This window comes from Galleria mellonella, unplaced genomic scaffold, assembly GCF_026898425.1.
Source record: "Galleria mellonella isolate WM207_F2 unplaced genomic scaffold, CSIRO_AGI_GalMel_v1 utg121, whole genome shotgun sequence".
Taxonomy (NCBI): domain Eukaryota; kingdom Metazoa; phylum Arthropoda; class Insecta; order Lepidoptera; family Pyralidae; genus Galleria; species Galleria mellonella.
The window spans coordinates 3415647-3434815 of NW_026441983.1; the positions used below are offsets into that span (position 1 = coordinate 3415647).

Below are 19169 nucleotides of genomic sequence, written 5' to 3' on the forward strand. Positions count from 1 at the left end.
ACATATGTTTATATAAAAAATTAAGAATGTTATAATATTTTTTTAATTATACAGGATAAAAAAAAGAAAAACAAAAATGGCGACAGCAATAAAATGGCGGGAAGCCATTACGTCAACAATCTACCTGTCAAATGCACACATTCGGCAAGCAGCCGATGCCACTTATCGGTGCATCCATAAAATATACCCCTATAAAATACTTAATGTGCCAGGAACAAGGGAATTTTTGCCAAATGCACCACTATTATTTTCTAGACCGCAGTGCATTCTATATTTTTACAATATCCTATCCTTAGATTATATAGATAAAGCCTCTAGCCTCAAAAATGGGTCAACTTTTGTCATTTAATCGTCGTGTTTTTAATCAGTTAATCTATATACTTACGCATACAATGTATTTTGACGTATTATTTAATAAATATAATAAGTGTTTACGTATTAAAAAGATTAGGAATAACACCTGAGTCCTCAGGAATGACAACGCATGGGGGGTATCATAGGCGAAACAGTATACTTTGTTACGTCCGCGGTACTACTCATGTCTATAGTTGACGGTTACCACTTTCCATAAGGCTTGATTGCCATTCTAAGTTGCATAAAAAAATGGTTAGCCATGACTTTATATATTTATTATATAATATTAATATATATGACGTATAGTTATTTAAAAATAAGTAAATAATTAAATATTTTTTTATACAACTTAGAATGGCAAACAAGCTGCCGTCCACCTGATGGAAAGTGGTAACCGTCGCCTATACAATTAAAATTGTACCACGGTTATTTCCAAAATGTAACCGCTAACTCCACGTTCATAATGCACCGAGTCCCATCAATAATACTGTAACAGTCAAATAGTTTATGGGGGTCTTATGGTGATATTAAAATACCGGCATCTTCACATAACGACCAGATTTCTCTAATAGCAGATTTATTGTGGACTTTTATTGGGTCATCACTTTTTTAGATTTGTGAATATAGGTGAATGCATTTGGTGTGTGGAATGATGTAATATAGTCACAGTAGGGACCATGGGCGTCACAGTGTAGTCTGTCTATTTTTTATTATAAGCAAAAATTAGTGTTAATAATAATAATAATTTAATTTTAGTTTAATAGTTTCCAGGAGGGACCATGTTTTTTTTTTGTACAACTTAGAACGGCAAACAAGCTGACGGCCCACCTGATGGAAAGTGGTAACCGTCGCCTATAGACATGAGCAGTACCGTGGACATAACAGAGTATACTGTTTCGCCCATGATACCCACCATGCGTTGCCATTCCTGAGGACTCAGGTGTTATTCCTCTGTACTCAGTAAATTCACGCCATATCCCACCCTGCAAACCGAAACACAGCCATGCAAACACAACTGCTTCACGGTAGAAACACGAATGCGACAGAGGTACCCAAGCAATCGACTTTTGTACAAAGTCTCCCTCTGATGTGGAGGTATATTCCTATTCTCACATACGTATATTGGACAATTTAGTAATTTAGCAAATTTGGCAATGGGACTGATATTCCGCATTACTAATATCGTCATAGTCGTAGAATACTGACGGATCTTTATACGTAATATTTGTTAGATCCATCAGTATTCTACGACTATGACGATATACTATGTAATAAACAACTCCCTCCCCAAAGGGGAGGCTTATGTTCAACAATCAATAGTTAAAGGCTCATTTGATGATGACGAATAATCTACCATATTTAACTTGGTGTTGCCATGATAAATTTTTATTTAGTATTATGCTAAGAAACAAAACAAATTCTGACAATTTTTTTTTATCTACTTCCAGGTTTCGTGCATGTCTCAAGTTAGCTGACACCTCAGTTTCCAACATGGTGGGGAAACTCTTCTTCAACATCGTACAGACGAAATGTTTCGTTCTAAAACCGGTTAAGATTTGCACGAAACGATCTTGGTGGGGAAAATGTATGAGGAAGGGTTACACGAAGCAGGCTTTCCTTAGAGACAATCTACCTTACTGAACGATGACATACTTACGGGATGATGATTATCAACATTTACTTACGGAACGATGAAAGAACAAAGGAATATCATTCTAATGTGCAAAAGATTACACTAAATGAGCTACCGTGAGATATATTCTACCTTACTAAACGGTGACACTACACTTATGGAATGATGATTATCAAGCATTTACTTACGAAGCGATGAAGGAACAAATTAAAATTATTCTAATGTGAAAAAGGTTACACTAACATAGTATAAGCTTCCATTAGAGATATTCTACCTTACTGAACGATGATAGACTTACGGAATGATGATTATCAATATTTACTTACGGAGCGATGAAGGAACAACAAATAAAATTATTCTACTTGCTATAAAAAATATTATAATGCATAAAGAATGTTTTCCTAAGAAACAATCTATTCTACACGAAAATCTTATATGTTGATAATTATCAAACATTATTACAGAGTAAGTCAAGTGGAAATGTTGCAAATTAGTGAATGTTATTTAAGACGATAAGTCAACACAAATGTTCCTATGTGAATATATAATTATATCAATACCGATGATTCAAAATAAATATATTATAAATTGCCAATTGTGTGCAGAAAAAAAAATATAGAAGTGTAGACATTTCTTCCGCCAAATCTTTAAATGTTAGATACAGAATAATTAAATGTAAATTAATTAAAATATCACCATTATGAGAAAAATAAAACATCATTTAGCGTAGTGAAATTAAGTGTATCATAGTAAATTTACTTATTATGTATAAATAAATTAAAAAGAAAATTTGTGATTTGTGATTATTATTGCTGTAATTAAGTAGTCTGTTTCTGTATAACGGGTATAATACTCGATGACATTTCAATACAATGAAATGATGATTATAATCATCGTAATAAATAAATAATATAATATTGAAGAATATCACTAGATTTACTGGAAATGAGGTTGTAATGTAAAAACAGGAAAATCATTGTACTTAGATCTTTTATATAGACATAGTTCCCGCTCGTAATTACAAAAGAGTAGATATTTATTTTGTGAATAATATAATTAGTATAGATGTATATATTTATGGCGTAGTTGTAGTAATTTATAAAAAAAAAAAACTCAACCACTTCTTAACCGTTTAAAAAAAAATACTTTTCTTATCTATGTGTACGAGAATTCGCGATGTAATCGTTAATTATTATTTTAATTATACTTACAATTGTAATCGATATATTAAAACTTTATTTTAAGTATTTAATTCCGTTAATTATATTTTATTATTGCATTTTATAATTACAGTTACCGTTTAAGTAATTTATTTACGAAGAGATATTAAACTAATAAATTGATATTTATTTTATAAGTAATTTATAAATAAAATATAAAATGGAATTTAATAATAAGTATTAAACGTAAGCAATAAATATGTCTTCATTTTACAGAAAGTGTGTAGTATTAATATATTGTTGAATAATATTAAAAAATAATAGAATTACTCTCATATTCATAAAATTGCCAATCGGCCTATATTCTTAATTTAAAATAAAATGTTAAAACACTCTAATAGAGTAGTTTTGTAATAAAGTTTTAGTTTTTTTTTATAAATAAGGATTTAGTGTCTATGGTCAAAAATCAATAGATATACCCGCACCATATATTTTTTTTTAATCAACGTTCCCTCCAAAAATAATACATAATTATATACGAACTTAATTATAAGTATAATAAGAATAGAATTAAATAAATAAACAATTTTAATCATTAAATCTTTTCCCTTCTAGATGGGGAGCAGACTTATGTAATTTATAAGACAGATTTTCGTTGACACGTGAAAGAGAAAAAACGAAATGCCAAAATTGTAGATTCTATATCAAAATTTGCCCGTAAATAATAGACAATCTTTAGCAAAAAAAAAGCAAAGGATATAAGATTGGTTGGAGGTAGAATAACATGATAATTTGGGGGGAAAATTTGCAGTACATTAATGAATTACTAGACGTTACCCACGACTTTGTTCCCGTAGCCGAGATTTTGTTTGAATAAGATAAAAATAGCCTGTGTCCTTTTCTATCCCAAGTATTAGGTATGTATTAAATTTCATGAAGATTATCTCAGCCGTTAAAAAGCTAAGACGTAGCAATATAATTGTTTATTGGTGAACATTGGTAGGCCTCCTATTAAAGTTTTGCCGGTAGTTGCCACCGCAGTAAGGCTTTGGAGATGTTTTAAGAAGGACGCAGCCGATCCCATGACCATCAATACTACATAGTACAGCACGACGAACTCATTTTTCATATATAATATTTGGATTAATTAATCATTAACGACAGCCGCCATTTTGGTTGTTACATATGTATATTTTTTTATTCAATATGTATATTTATATTATAATATAAATAATATTAAATTATAATTCGAACAATGACATTTGATGATAATTATATGCTCTAAATTCATAAAAAAAATCTGTAAAATTTTAAATCGAATTACTTGCAACACTGATAAATGGCACGATTACTTTTTAAAAAAAAATATGCGTCAGCCTAATTCCCGCGCTACGTTCAGTGGTTAATGAAAAATCGAACAAATAATGCATATATGAACAAAGCAATATATAAATACTTAATCTCAAGTACAGAAGATATCTAAAGAACGAGACAAAAGGAAATTATAAGAAGACACAAACAAGAATAGCTGTATGGACTTAGTCTCTTTGCCTTCCCTAAAGCGATAAATATATCCAAAAAACATCAATATTAAGAGGTAATGTTCTAAGATAATGGTATATACTTTTTGTCACACACATATATATATATATATATATATATATATATATGTAATTGTTTTTTATTGTATTTTAATTTTTATTAATATATTTTTGTAAAAAAAAAAATTATCAAAAAACATTTTGTTATTTTAACTTGATTAGTTTTTTTTTTTTTTTATTTTTGTTACAAAATTTCGCTTTAACGTCTGATCAAATTTTAATGAAATTTGATACACGGATATGCTTATATCCTAATTTAAAATATAGAATTTGTAACATTATTGATTTCCTTGAGCAAAGTCGTGGAAAACAGCTAATTCAAAATAAGTATTCTATAATTTAATATGTACTTATGTTATACTATAAGGTGTTTGTCTATGGGCTTACGTTTATAAACTTTTTTCCTGAAATAAATAAATATGGAGCATGTTTTTTATGGTGCGGGTGGCTAAAATGTGTGAGATTTTTTTTTAAGTTTTCCACTTTAATCTACATTTTAATAATACTTCCTAATTAAATATTTAATTGTATACACAAGTTACGTTTTAGTAATTTCTTTTTTTTTTTAAACACACAGTCTAATGAACAGTTTCCTGCCAGTTGTCCAACGTACGTCTGGACAGAGTAACGCATCCCGAATTATCATGTAACCATTCGGGATGTGATAAAAGCGTTGGACCACTGGTCTGTTCCTTACACTGTGCACATGACAACATGTGTCTTATGTTAGGTTTCATGTCAAATAAATTTATTATATATTCTATGCGTTTAAATAAATAGATACATTTTCTTCATTTTTTTTTTAACATAAGAACGGTGTGTGCCAAATGGAGATAAAATTAATAAATATTAAATATTTAAAATAAATCAAAGTTCCTCATTGACAATATTCATGTATAGTTCGTGTCTATGTATAGATGTTTAACGTAAGTCTTGTTCTAATTGTATCATAAATAAAAAAATTAATTTTAAGAAACAAACTGTTTTATTTATGGTTTCTTGAATAATGATAAAATTTGTATTAAGTAAATAAATATAAATATATAAAAAAAGATCCTAGATTCACACTACCATATAAAAGTTAAAACCTAAAAATGTCTTAAATTCAAATTAAGTGAAATTAATAACTTTCGTACGATAGGACACGAGTGGACTAGGTTATTTTACTGTAAACATGAAACTGTACGGTTTACGTACTTACATTACGCTTGCGCGTCGTCAACACTTTTTTTTTTATACAACTTAGAATGGCAAACAACCTGATGCCCACCTGATGGAAAGTGGTAACCTATATGGTAGGTCGCCTATAGATATGAGCAGTACCATGGACATAACAGAGTATACTGTTTCGTCCATGATACTCCCCACGCGTTGCCATTCCTGAGGACTCAGGTGTTATTCCTCTGTACCCTGTAAATTCACGCCATATCCTTCCTTTCCTTCAAACCGAAACACAGCCATGCAAACACAACTACTTTACGGTTGAAACACGAATGGGACAGAGGTACCCAAGCAATCGACTTTTGTACAAAGTCTCCCTCTGGTTTTACAATAAAGTCACTTTTTTAAACTAACGGTAGGAGAATTCTAAACAAACATTTGTACCGTAAAGCCACATTATATGTTTTCCCCTTTACAAAAAAATAATTTCTGTGGAATGCACATTTTTTTAAATATTTATTTAAAATATGTCATGTCAGTAGAAATATTTACAGAAAAAAACCTTACTATTTTGTAACTATTGGTTTACTTAATTTTTGTTTTTTTTTTTATGGGGCGTGACTCTCACTATCGCCAGAATCCGTTTGATCAATGACTTACGGGACACCTGTATAATCAATTATTATTGTATTTTTGTAACATTATTTCAATATATTTTAATCGAACTGTACCTATAATGTAATAGACTAACATTTTTTTTTTAATTTAGGCGCAGGACAAAAATCGCCCAATATGCTACTTACAATTTCAGTTGTTAATACATAGAATAAGTAATTTAAGATAAACTATTTAACAATTTCTTAGAAAAATGTCTTAAAGTTACTACCATCTTAGATGTTTGAAGTGTGTATATATGTCTATGTATCGTGTGTAGAAAACAAAATTTAAATATTATTAAATTGTTTAAGATTTTTTTTTTTTTATTTAGTCTTTATAGATGAGAAATAAAAATCTTGTAAATATTGTTCGTTTCTTTTTCCTTAATTTTTGGCCTTACATTTAATACACTGTCCCTTCTTAATTGACTTATTTAGTCATTTTTATACGTCTTTTGACAAAAAAGTTGAAAGAATATTTTTTTGTTTTACTGCAATACTGGCAAATAAGCATACAACCTGTTTAATGGTAAAAAATTACCGTAATATATGGAATATAAATTAATTTGTGTACTGGCACAATTTTTTTTAACAAAATATGAAAATGATAATACTATAACTATGAGTAAATATGAGTTAGTCCTGTTGAGTTTCTGAGCTAAACAGGACTCATTCTTACAGAGCTGCATGTTTCGTCTACAGTAATTTGTTCAACGCCATATATTATTGAGTAGTTATAACTAAAATTAAATCAAGAATTGCAATAGTTTTAAATTAATATGTACATAATTAATTCTCTCTCTTCAGTATACGAATGTAGATATGGGTGCTAAAAATAAAACACTATTATTAGATAACGGTAACATTCACGGTATTACCACAAAAACATTCAATTTGCAATAGGCTATATATAATATTATTATTTATATATTTATTAAATATATAAATAATAATATTTCTTACTATAAAAAGGCGTTTAGCCTTAGAGCATCTACTGAGAGTTGTACCAAAAAATTTCAGCCGGATTTGCGTCCACTATATAAGTTTGTATCAGAAACTTAGCAACGCCTCTAGCGGATAGTTTCGGAAATTCAGATTTCCATACAAAATTATCAAATAAACGTGAATGCGATCGAATCGAAAATAATGTAATTACATAATAACCGATATAATAATGGACACTTTGTTTATGTTTAAATAAAATAAAATTTGTTTAAAGTAATATATTTTACATACGATAAAATGACAAATAAACATGCACCTATTCACCAGTGGGAGACTTTGTACAAAAGTTGATTGCTTGGATACCTCTGTCCTATTCGTGTTTCAACCGTGAAGCAGTTGTGTTTGCATGGCTGTGTTTCGGTTTGAAGGGTGGGATATGGTGTGAATTTACTGGGTACAGAGGAATAACATCTGAGTCCTCAGGAATGGGAACGCATGAGGGTATCATGGGCGAAACAGTATACTCTGTTATGTCTATGGTACTGCTCATGTGTATAGGCGATGGTTGCCACTTTCCATCAGGTGGGCCGTCAGCTTGTTTGTCATTCTAAATTGTATAAAAAAAAACCTACTAAATTACATAATGTTTAGACCTTGTAAGTACGATTGAGTCTATGATCAAGTAATAGTACATTACTGCAGCGGCCAGCAACTGAGGCATTGATGGACGAACATGCAAATGTGGACCGAGGCATAGTCGAGCCACACATACGTGAGTCCATCAATGTCTATTTGTGGCCAAGGCTTGTATAGTACTTTTCTCAAACAATGCGCGGAAATCAAAAACATAATTTTATTTTTTAAGTTCAATGACGAATAACGAACAATAATAATTTTTCACGCGCCATAATGTTCCTTTGTTTTTTTTTTCAATAAACAGCTTTCTATTTGCAAGCCAATTCGTAATTTAAATAAAACCTTGTATTACCTTCTTGGTAGCCATTTTTCGAAGTAAAAGGTCATTCCATTTTTAAATTACAGGACAGATATGAGTTTACATAGTAATTTATCTGGCCGCAAAACACGACAGATATGGATTTTCATACAACTTTTGCCTGCCGCTGCCCGCATGTATCTGATCAGTACGGCAATTTTGATTTATCTCGAAGAAAATTGTCAAAATAATGCTCACATTTCCAAGCATGTTTGAGAAATATATATTTATTCAAAACATACATGAATATTTAGATTTTATTATTACATTACAGCATATTTCTATAAAGTTTGACAATTTAGATAAATAGATACTCTTTATTGTTTCCTCCAAAAGATTACAATAGTAAACTTATTATAAATATAAACAATTACAAGAAATAATCACAGTGAGAAAACAATGGGCGACCTTATCGCTAAAAGCGATCTCTTTCAAAAAACCTGTGGATGGTAAGGAGTAATTATATGCAGTTTGATCGGAGGCACGATGAAATTCTATTTTTTCTAAATATGGAGATGTGATACATGTAATATTGTAATTTATTTTTTTCACAATATAAAAAAAAAACCTTAATATTTAATTATACATTACAATGTTTATTATTAATACGCTTAAAATATAAAACGGATATTAAAATAAATATAAAAATGACAAGATACATAATTCTTAATTATTCGACTATTTTTTTTATCTTTTAGTCATAATAAACATAGTACCGAAAGCTTGCTCATACCAGGTTATATTATCTGTGCCCCTACTAAGGACCTATGCTCAGTACCCAAACATTCTACTACAGGCTTATCCTTTTAATGCATGATATTGGAATTAATACCAGCAAGGGTCAATACATGAGGAGAAATTAAAGTCAGTCGAGACATCGTGTTAATTAATCACAATAGTTTGTAAGTGAGATCGCATAAAAGTCGACCAGATTGGGTATATTTAGCTAGCAATAAGACTATTAATTTTAATTACTAGCAACATCTTCCCTTATGTGGAGATAACATCAAAATTGCAACAGTCGATGGTACCTTTCATTATCCTATCAGAGATTATAGTCATGAGCACATAATTTGATATTTCTAATGCATTGCGTTTGTTAACGATAGAAGCGCCTCTAGCGAACAATTTCGGAAACTCACGTTTCTATAATCCATAACAAATCAATGTAAACAATTGTGTGCATTCATAGTTTAATATACCTACTAAACTATAACATTGTTACAGTTATCAATTTTTAAAAACAATATTAACAATCTTCAAATTTTCTAATTGATTATTTAAAAAAGGCTCTGCTAGAGAACTTTAAGCGTTTGTCATTTAATAAATATTCTTATTATGCCGTCACTGAAAATTTGATTTTGATGACGTACATTTTATTTTTAAATAACAAAACAATTCACTTGAAAAGGTATGTTGGAAGAAATCTCTTATGAGAGATAATCTCGCCTTTGTACATTACATTTAAAATGAATTGTTTCTAACATTATGTTTGTGTACAATAAAGAATAAAAATCAGTTTTCAAAAAATACCAAAGATAAATAAATGCAATCTTTTTAATAATAGAATTGTAAAATATCTAAAGTATTCTACGATTTTTAGCGGAACACTTTCAAAATAAATAATAACCAATCAATGCAATCCTAGCAATTTTGGTACAAAAAAAATGGCGAACATTACTTGATTAAAAAAGACAATGTCTATTTTAATCACTTGTAACACTGAAAAAGTGGCGCGCTTTGTTTACTTTTAAAAAAGTAAGTATCAATGTGTCGTAAAAAGGCACTTTGTTGGATTTTGTACGTATTTTTATGCTCAATTCTTCAAAATGAGGCAGGTATGATTTAAATTAAGCGCTAATAAACATTTAATCGCTAAAAACAATCCATGAAACTGCCGCATAGCAATTGACAACAGCAATTCTTTTCTTTAATACAACAGTCTTCAAAGTAAATGTAGTCCTGTAAAAAAAAAAATAACGTAAAAACCATAAACAAGAAAAAAAATACAAATTTGTAAATTTTTTTATAAATGTAAATTTGTACTGTACACCCTTAGATTATACAGATAGAGTTTCCATAAAAACGCTTCGAAAAACCGCGCGTCAACTTTTTCATACAATTTTATGTGAAAAATAGTTATGAGTGATTCCTTTATAACTTCTATATTTATTTTGTCTTTAAATTCTGCACCTTTTTAATGAGCGAAAAGTTATTTTATTTATTAAGTAATAAAACATAGATACATCAACATACATTGTGTGCGTAGTATAAAAAACTTTATTAAAAAAAAAGAGTCAGCTTATTTGACTACTAACTCACAAAAAATTCACCCGTTTTTGAGGCTCCTTGCTCTGTCTATATGAGAAATAACACCTAAGTCCTCAGGAATGGCAACGCATGGGGGGTATCATGGGCGAAACAGTATACTCTGTTATGTCCATGGTACTGCTCATGTCTATAGGCGACGGTTACCACTTTCCATCAAATGGGCCGTCAGCTTTTTTGCCATTCTAAGTTGTATAAAAAAAAACCGAATCTCAATTCGTTTTTTTTTTTTTATACAATTTAGATCGGTTCTCAAACCGACTACTTTTTTGAAGTCAATTGAGAAAATTGATCAAAACACTTACAATTAAAATGCACGCTCCGAGTAACGAGACTTTTAGTTTGAAGTCCAAGCTTTCGAGGAAATAAAGACAGTATTGGTCACTAGTTCTGAGCCTTTCTGAACATAATTTGGCCCAACATGTTTTTTTTATTTTTCCAACCTCCGTCTCACCATCTGCTGAGTAAACCTGTAATTAGAAACGGGTAATATCCGATATCTATATATTGGGTACTTCTAAACATTTGTAACCATTCGTGTTTCTACCGTGAAGCAGTTGTGTTTGCATGGCTGTGTTTCGGTTTGAAGGGAGGGATATGGCATGAATTTACTGGGTCCAGAGGAATAACATCTGACAATAAAAAATATATTAAAATTTGTATTTGTTATATTTTACGGAATTAAATGTTACATTGCGGATATCCGTAACACTAATTAGCTGTTTAGTATTGTTTTAATCCTCTACCACTAGTATGCTACTACCAACATTTAATACTGACTATTGACTATATAACACACACACACACATACGCACGTACGCACGGTCACACTCACGCACGCACGCACGCACGCACGCACACACAGACAGACACACAGACAGACACGCAGACAGACACGCAGACAGACACGCAGACAGACACGCAGACAGACACGCAGACAGACACGCAGACAGACACGCAGACAGACACGCAGACAGACACGCAGACAGACACGCAGACAGACACGCAGACAGACACGCAGACAGACACGCAGACAGACACGCAGACGCACGTCGGACAGAGAGACAGACAGACAGAGAGAGAGTTCCTTGTATTATATCCAAAACTAAAGGTGTTTATCTTGTATACACAAAATTTAAGCTAAATCATAAATATTCATTAGAAACGTTTAAGCTAACGAAGTGGTTCTAATTTGCAAAATTTGACCTAATTGGCCGTGTGGTCCCGGCATAGAATAAGCAATCAATACTTACAGTAAACGTCACGTCGTTGCATAATCTGAGCCAAAGGTAGCAAGGTTCCATGATCCGTGCCACAATGTCACCGCTTGAGTTCTTTACAAGCAAACCATTATGGCAACATTTGCCCTCTTGTTCAACATAACCGACGACAGTATCCGGCGACGAGGTTAATACCACTTCAACTTTATGTACACAGCGGGAGTAATGGCGGCGGAACTGAATTATCTGAAAATAATTTTTTAATAAGTCTAAAATTAAAATAATATTAAAGGGACAAAATTTTGTTTTTGTATGATTGTCTTTATTTATCACACTCTGATAATACATAAAAAAATATGACAGAGGTAAGTAAATGTACAAAGGCGAGCTTAACTATAAAAAGAAGTCTAAAAGAAGTTAACTCTAAAAGAGTTCTCTTCCAGCAACACCCAAAGTGGAAAGGAACATCAATGTCAGCGGGTAGAGCGGCGTACAATATTGTGACAGTTTACAAACATAAAAGAAAACTAATAATAATGATAATGAATAAACTAAAAAACTATTTAACTGAATTTTAAAATTCACCCATAGAAAGCTATAGTTTGAAGGGTGGGATATGGCGTGAATTTACTGGGTGCAGAGGAATAACACCCGAGTCCTCAGGAATGGCAACGCATGGGAGGTATCATGGGCGAAACAGTATACTCTGTTATGTCCATGGTACTGCTCATGTCTATAGGCGACGGTTGCCACTTTCCATCAGGTGGGCCGTCAGCTTGTTTGCCATTCTAAGTTGTATAAAAAAAAATATCTAATTTATCAACGAATAACATGTTATTTATTAAAAAAAAATATACTACTATCCTACGAAAATAATAATAAAAAGTAATGTAATGTAATATATAAAAAATTGCCTTTAAAAATGATTATTTGGCGTTCTGTGCAAAAACAATTTATAATACATGAATACTACATTTTTTTTATACCACGACGGTGGCAAATATACAGCCCGTCTGATAGTAAACTATTCCTGTAACCTATGAACGCTTGCAACACTAGATGATGTCACGTGCGCGTCGCCGACCCTGAAGAAACCTTAATACACCCTTTTTGACAAACCCCATACTATAGTCTCTAGGAAAAACCTCGGTAGGGGAGCTCATTCCATAGCCTGAGCCTGTCGATAGCGAGCAGTGCTATGATAAAAGGTGGCTGTGGCCATTATTTCGAACAGTTCTTCAGAACGTAATCTGTTACACAACTATAATTTATAGTTTACATCGTTGCCCACAAAAATAATACTGAAGGCCTACCATGAAATGTTTTCCGAAATTTCGGATCCGAACGAAACACAAATTTGATGTTAAAATTACATAATACATGCCATTTGGAAATATCAAAAATGTTAAAATATTGTTCCTTTGGACTTTTATGATAGGATGTATGACGAACGAAATGTTAAACTCCATTTATTGGTCCGATTTTGGTATAAGCAAAAACACGAAATTGAGTCCGAAATTTCGGAATTTCATTTCATGGTAGACCCGCAGGGTCTAAGGGGCAGGTTGGCAAAAACTGAAACAGTGAAATCAGACCATTGTTCTGAATTGAAAACCAGTGTAAACTCTTTCCGAAAAATTACAATTATCTATAATGTTATATCAGAATATAAAAGAAATAAAAATATTTTATAAATACTGTGAAATACCAAAAAGCAGCAATGTAATATTCGTATTAAAATCCTACCGCGACGCGCGAAATCAGCGGGTCTACCATGAAATGAAATTCCGAAATTTCGGACTCAATTTCGTGTTTTTGTTTATACCAAAATCGGACCAATAAATGGAGTTTAACATTTCGTTTGTCATATATCCTATCATAAAAGTCCAAAGGAACAATATTTTAACATTTTTAATATTTCCAAATGGCATGTATTATGTAATTTTAACATCAAATTTGTGTTTTGTTCGGCTCCGAAATTTCGGAAAACATTTCATGGTAGGCCCTCAGCTGTATAAGGTCAACGCTACAAGCGTACGAAACGAAGAAGCGCGTTGACAGCACTTTGTAGATATCGCGCGTCGTTTGGATCGTAAAATTTCAAATACATTGCGCGGCGTCAAAGCTAAGAATTTATTATATGTCTATAGTGCATTTCCAGTGGGAAAATGGCTGTTTTCGTTTTGGGCAACCTGTCCCTTCCACCCTGTATACAAGTACGTACCACTTCTTCATTATTATCTTTTACTTTCATGTCAAATCTGTGATACGGCGATATTAAATTCCTCCAGCAACAGTCTCCGCTTTCGACCGCGGTGTACATTTTGACCTTGTCGCCGTCCATAATTTCATATTTATTATGTGTGATATATCCCGTAATACATTTAATAAGATTACATTTCTTTTTCACGATTAGCTCGTTAACAGTAGACAGTGGACAGTCGCCGCTAAATTCTATAATTGTGAAGAAAGAAAGAAAGAAATTAAATTAAGACAATCTTCGAATGTTGGCAGTCACACACATACTGGTGGTAGTGGAATTAAACAAAATAAAAGTAAACAAATAACCAGTGATATGAACTTCAGTAAGAGAACACCTAGTTCAGTAAAATATTAACAACAACAACGGTGTTTTTTTTTTTTATGGCAAACAAGCTGACGGAAAGTGATAATCATCGCCTATAGACATGAGCAGTACCAAGGACATAACAGAGTATACTGTTTTGCTCATGACACCCCCCATGCGTTATTCTTTATTTATTAGTTTAAAATTAACTATTAGTATATGTTTTTTCTTAACATGGCATCTAGAACTAGCCTATTTTATAGTTTTTCATACTACCGGGTCGTTGATGGCTGACTCGAGTATGGTGGATACACGTGAACGGGTGCTGCTTGTGGGTACTGAGGGCCTACCATGAAATGTTTTCCGAAATATCGAAGCCAAACGTAACACAAATTTAATGTTAAAATTACATAATACATGCCGTTTGGAAATATTAAAATATTGTTCCCTTGGACTTTTATTATAGGATGTATGACGAGCGAAATGTTAAACTCCATTTATTGATCCGATTTTGGTATAAACAAAAACACGAAATTGAGTCCGAAATTTCGGAATTTCATATCATGGCAGACCCGCTGATCTGCTCATGTTACCTTATTTATTTTCCATCCAATAATACATATGAATAGAACTTAATTTCAATTATAGTTACAGTACCCATACAAATGCAAACATATCTTTTACATGGTAATTTGAAAAGAGTATCTGTTGAGTTTCTTACAGGTTCTACTCAGCAGACAACAACATCCTAAACCCAATAGTAAAATATTAAAAAAATTGACGATTTAAAAGAGAAATCGTTTACAAGATTCTATTTAAATGAAGATTAATTCTCTTCTGTTTTTTTATAATTTAAATGAATACTTAAATCTTAAAACTCATTAAATTAATAATTAATAATACATGTAAGCGAAATTATGTTTATTTTATTTTAATTTGGTTATAATTATTCTTTGTCTTATTAATTGTATTGTATAATATTTAATATTTATTTGTAATCAAGTAATGGTAATAGTATTTGAATGTTTCGATGTTAATATAATTTCTGTTCTGTTCTGTTCTGTTCTGCAGCAGGTAAAAATCTAGTTAAAATGTTATTATTAATAAATGTCTTAAAATACCTTTCTGCGGATGAATCGCAGGTGTTATTTCTAGCTGGTAATCCACTGCAGATGTAGTTTGAACGACAACCGTCTCTTCAGCAGGTGTACTGGACTCTTTTTCTGATACGCCAGCGTTGCCATTACTCGATGGCTTACATAGGGACAAGTTGTTTTCAGCATGACCACCCTTTGTAGACGGCTGTAGAAACATTTTATCTGCGACTGAAAAATCATGCACATAGCTATCACTTTAATCCAGTATAAACTCACCATATACGGAGTATTTATATATTTTTTATACCACTGAAGTGGTAAACAAGCATACGGCCCACCTGATGGTAAGTGGTTGTCGTGGGTGAAGGGATTGTTATGTCGTGGAGACGCGGTTCCTCCTCGAAACCATCGTGCTAAATTCCAGGTGTATTCAAAACGATGGGCTAACTGACCTGCTTTTTCATTCTCACCTATCATTGCTCGCTGGTGCCCTGCCGGCGTATGCCGATGGCGCAGGCGAAGTTACCATACTATTATCACGCATTTAAAAAAAAACTCAAGCCGGTAAATGTAATACCTTCACTGCCCGTAAATTTACTGAGTGTTTACTAGTTTTGTAATAATCTGTTTAGCTCGTTACTAGTGCGTACAAAATTTTTACCATCGTCACAGTATATAGTATTTGGCATATCACCTCTAGCAATGAATCTACGAAGGCACATAATAAATGCACCACTTCTTTTTCTTCAAAAACACTCTTTATAGGGAAGGCCTATGTTCAGCAGTGGACAGTTACCGACTGATATAACAATAATAATAAGATTTATGGTAACTATTATGTAGATAGGCATTTGAATGAATGCATTAATTTGGAACGTCTTCAATTTATATTAAAAAAAAATTAATTAATATACAATAATCTATAGGTATATTATAAAATAACATCCGTGCTTTGAAGTTGAAACAAACAAGCAATTTTGTTCTGATCAATAAAGATTCAGTACACAAACAATATGAATACAAAAACAATACGAAAAGTAGAAATTATGAGATTGATACATATAATTAGGTAAGTATTTATAAGTCTCGTTAACAATTAGAAAATAAAAAGGTCATAGAAATAAATTTAATTTCAAATTAAACATAGGTAAGTAACTGAAATAATTAGTTAATATACCATGTAATTATATCACTCACTCAATAGTAGATTCGATGTTAGACTTAGTTTCCTAAAATAAAGTATTTAAAGTCAGCAAACCTAGGGTTTAAAACGCACAATAAGCCTTAATATTGAAACTGTTCTGACTCCAACGATAAATAAATAGGTGTGTGAATAGTTACCGATGTATTATCAATGTAATACAATGTTAAAAGAAATATAATCTAAAATGTATGTAAATTTAAGCAATCATGTACACGTCACTTTATTTAGTTAAATATAGTGAATTACACTAAAACTGGTAACATTCACTTCTAATATTCTTTTACGGTGAGTTTTTCTCTTGACAAGTTGATTATTTTAACAGCAGTAACCTTAAAGCTCGTTTTACTAGGAGTATGCCTGCGTCTCGATCTTAACTACAGGGATTACATTGAGAGTGTGGCTAGAACAGCATCCAAAATACTCGGAGTTTGGGGGGAAAGGGATTGTTAGTAATGGAAACTGAGAATCCCATTGCTAGCAATATACCCAACCAAGTCGACCTCCTCGCGGTTCCCCCTGGCAACTATCATGGTTAATTCCTGATGAATTCATCATGATGGGCTAACTGACCTGTTTTCATTCTCATCTATCACCCTTCACTGGTGCTCCGCCAGCATAACCCGTTAGCGCAGGCGGGGTTACCATACCATTTTCACCCATCAAAAAAAAAAATACTCGGAGTTCAGAGCACGACGGTACTTCACACCGGAGGAAAGTCTTGAGTCGAGTACGAAATTGAGAAATGTGATCATATTTGCGAAGACCAAATATGAAGCGGATATATAAATTTTGAAGACGCTCAAGCTTGTTTAATTGCTCTTCGGTGAGGTCTAAATAACATGAATCGGCATAATCAAGAATGGACAGGAGTAACAAGTGTGAGGGCGAAATTTTGGTGGTAACTGGGAGGAAATTACGTAACCTATTCAGGGCACTAGTTGCAGCAAACATTTTTTTACTGACCATCATCATCGTATCAGCTTTTAACTGTCCATTACTGGATACAAGCCTATCATCTAAAGGGGTTTTTTTATGGGTAAAAATGGTATGGTAACCCCGTCTGCGCTAACGGGACATGCTGGCGGAGCACCAATGAAGGGTGATAGATGAGAATGAAAACAGGCCAGTTAGCCCATCATGATGAATTCATCAGGAATTAATCATGATAGTTTCCAGGGAGAACCGCCTGAAGGTCGACCTGGCTGGGTATATTGCTAGCAATAGGATTCTCAGTCTCCATTACTAACAATCCCTTTCCCCCCCATCTAAAAGGGTTATACCAGTAGTTGCCACGTTTGGCAAGCGGATTGGCTTTGGAAATGTTTTGAAAGGGACGCTGCTGCCCATTCCCCGTCGTCCCTTAGTTGCCTCTTACGACACTAACGGGAAAGGAAGGGGGTAACCTATTTTATGGCAATATAGATTGAATAAGACCAATATTTAATTTATTTGGCAAAACCCCCCATGGGGAGAAGCATGTTTAGCAATAAATGGTTAAGGGCTGATATGATGACGATTATTATTGTATTAATTCATTTTTTTTTTAATTTACTTGTCTATTTATTTATTTATTCATTAGTACATACGAGTATATGTGTACATGGCGGACTTAATGCTAAAAGCATTCTCTCCCAGTCAACCATAGGGAAGTGTCAGAATACTCGAATGTGGTACTAGTAATTATTGATATACATACATACTAAAATTACATATATATAAACGAATAAATATATATGAATAACAAATATACTTACACATATATGACATATACTATATTATACACGAAATTGAGAATAATATAAAGCACTTACTGTCTATCTCGCTGTTACATACTACTATATTTTCTCTGTTTTACTTTACCAACCTATATGTACTTTATAATATGGAAGTATCACAATATGTTATTCAATATTCATGTCTATTGGCGACGGTTACCACTTACTACCAGGCGAGCCGTCAGCTTGTTTGATATTTCACGACGGAAAAAAAATGTATTAAAGTACAATAGTAAATATTTCAAAATATCCATTTAAACACTTACCCTCAAAAAAGGGCGTGATTTATAAAACTGTAGACTCGCAACTAAAAATTTATTTTAGCAATAAAATTAATTTAACCACCACTTTATATATATATTAATACAGATACCTATTAGATATAAAGAGGAAAAATATAAAATACCTAACATTAATAAAGATTTATTTAATAAATAATATTGCCTTTTTATATATATATATATATATATATATA

At 32.1% G+C, this 19169-nt stretch overlaps 2 protein-coding genes across 7 annotated transcripts in view; one reads left to right on the top strand and one right to left on the bottom strand.

Annotated features, from left to right (window-relative positions):
- LOC113510121 (uncharacterized) overlaps window positions 1–6934 on the top strand; it is a 109186-nt gene extending 102252 nt beyond the window's left edge. For all 5 annotated transcript variants that reach the window (XM_052898162.1, XM_052898169.1, XM_026893541.3 and 2 more), the window contains one exon: window positions 1803–6934. In XM_052898162.1, the coding sequence (XP_052754122.1) occupies window positions 1803–1995 (193 nt within the window). In that variant the 3' untranslated portion in view covers window positions 1996–6934. The remainder of the gene's footprint in view (window positions 1–1802) is intronic.
- A 1769-nt stretch (window positions 6935–8703) lies between these two features.
- LOC113510046 (phospholipid scramblase 2-like) lies at window positions 8704–19036 on the bottom strand. Of its 2 annotated transcripts, XM_026893464.3 has the most exons (6): window positions 18961–19036; window positions 15740–15943; window positions 14277–14506; window positions 12086–12298; window positions 11138–11302; window positions 8704–10466 (listed from the first exon to the last, which is right to left on the bottom strand). In XM_026893464.3, exons 2-6 carry the CDS (start codon window positions 15930–15932, stop codon window positions 10380–10382), a joined length of 888 nt encoding a protein of 295 aa, XP_026749265.1. In that variant the 5' UTR covers window positions 15933–15943; window positions 18961–19036; the 3' UTR covers window positions 8704–10379. The 2 variants fall into 2 exon arrangements, with proteins under 2 accessions (XP_026749265.1, XP_031766463.1); XM_031910603.2 differs by lacking the exon at window positions 8704–10466 and having other exon boundaries at window positions 11153–11289.
- Between the last annotated feature and the right edge of the window lie 133 nt (window positions 19037–19169).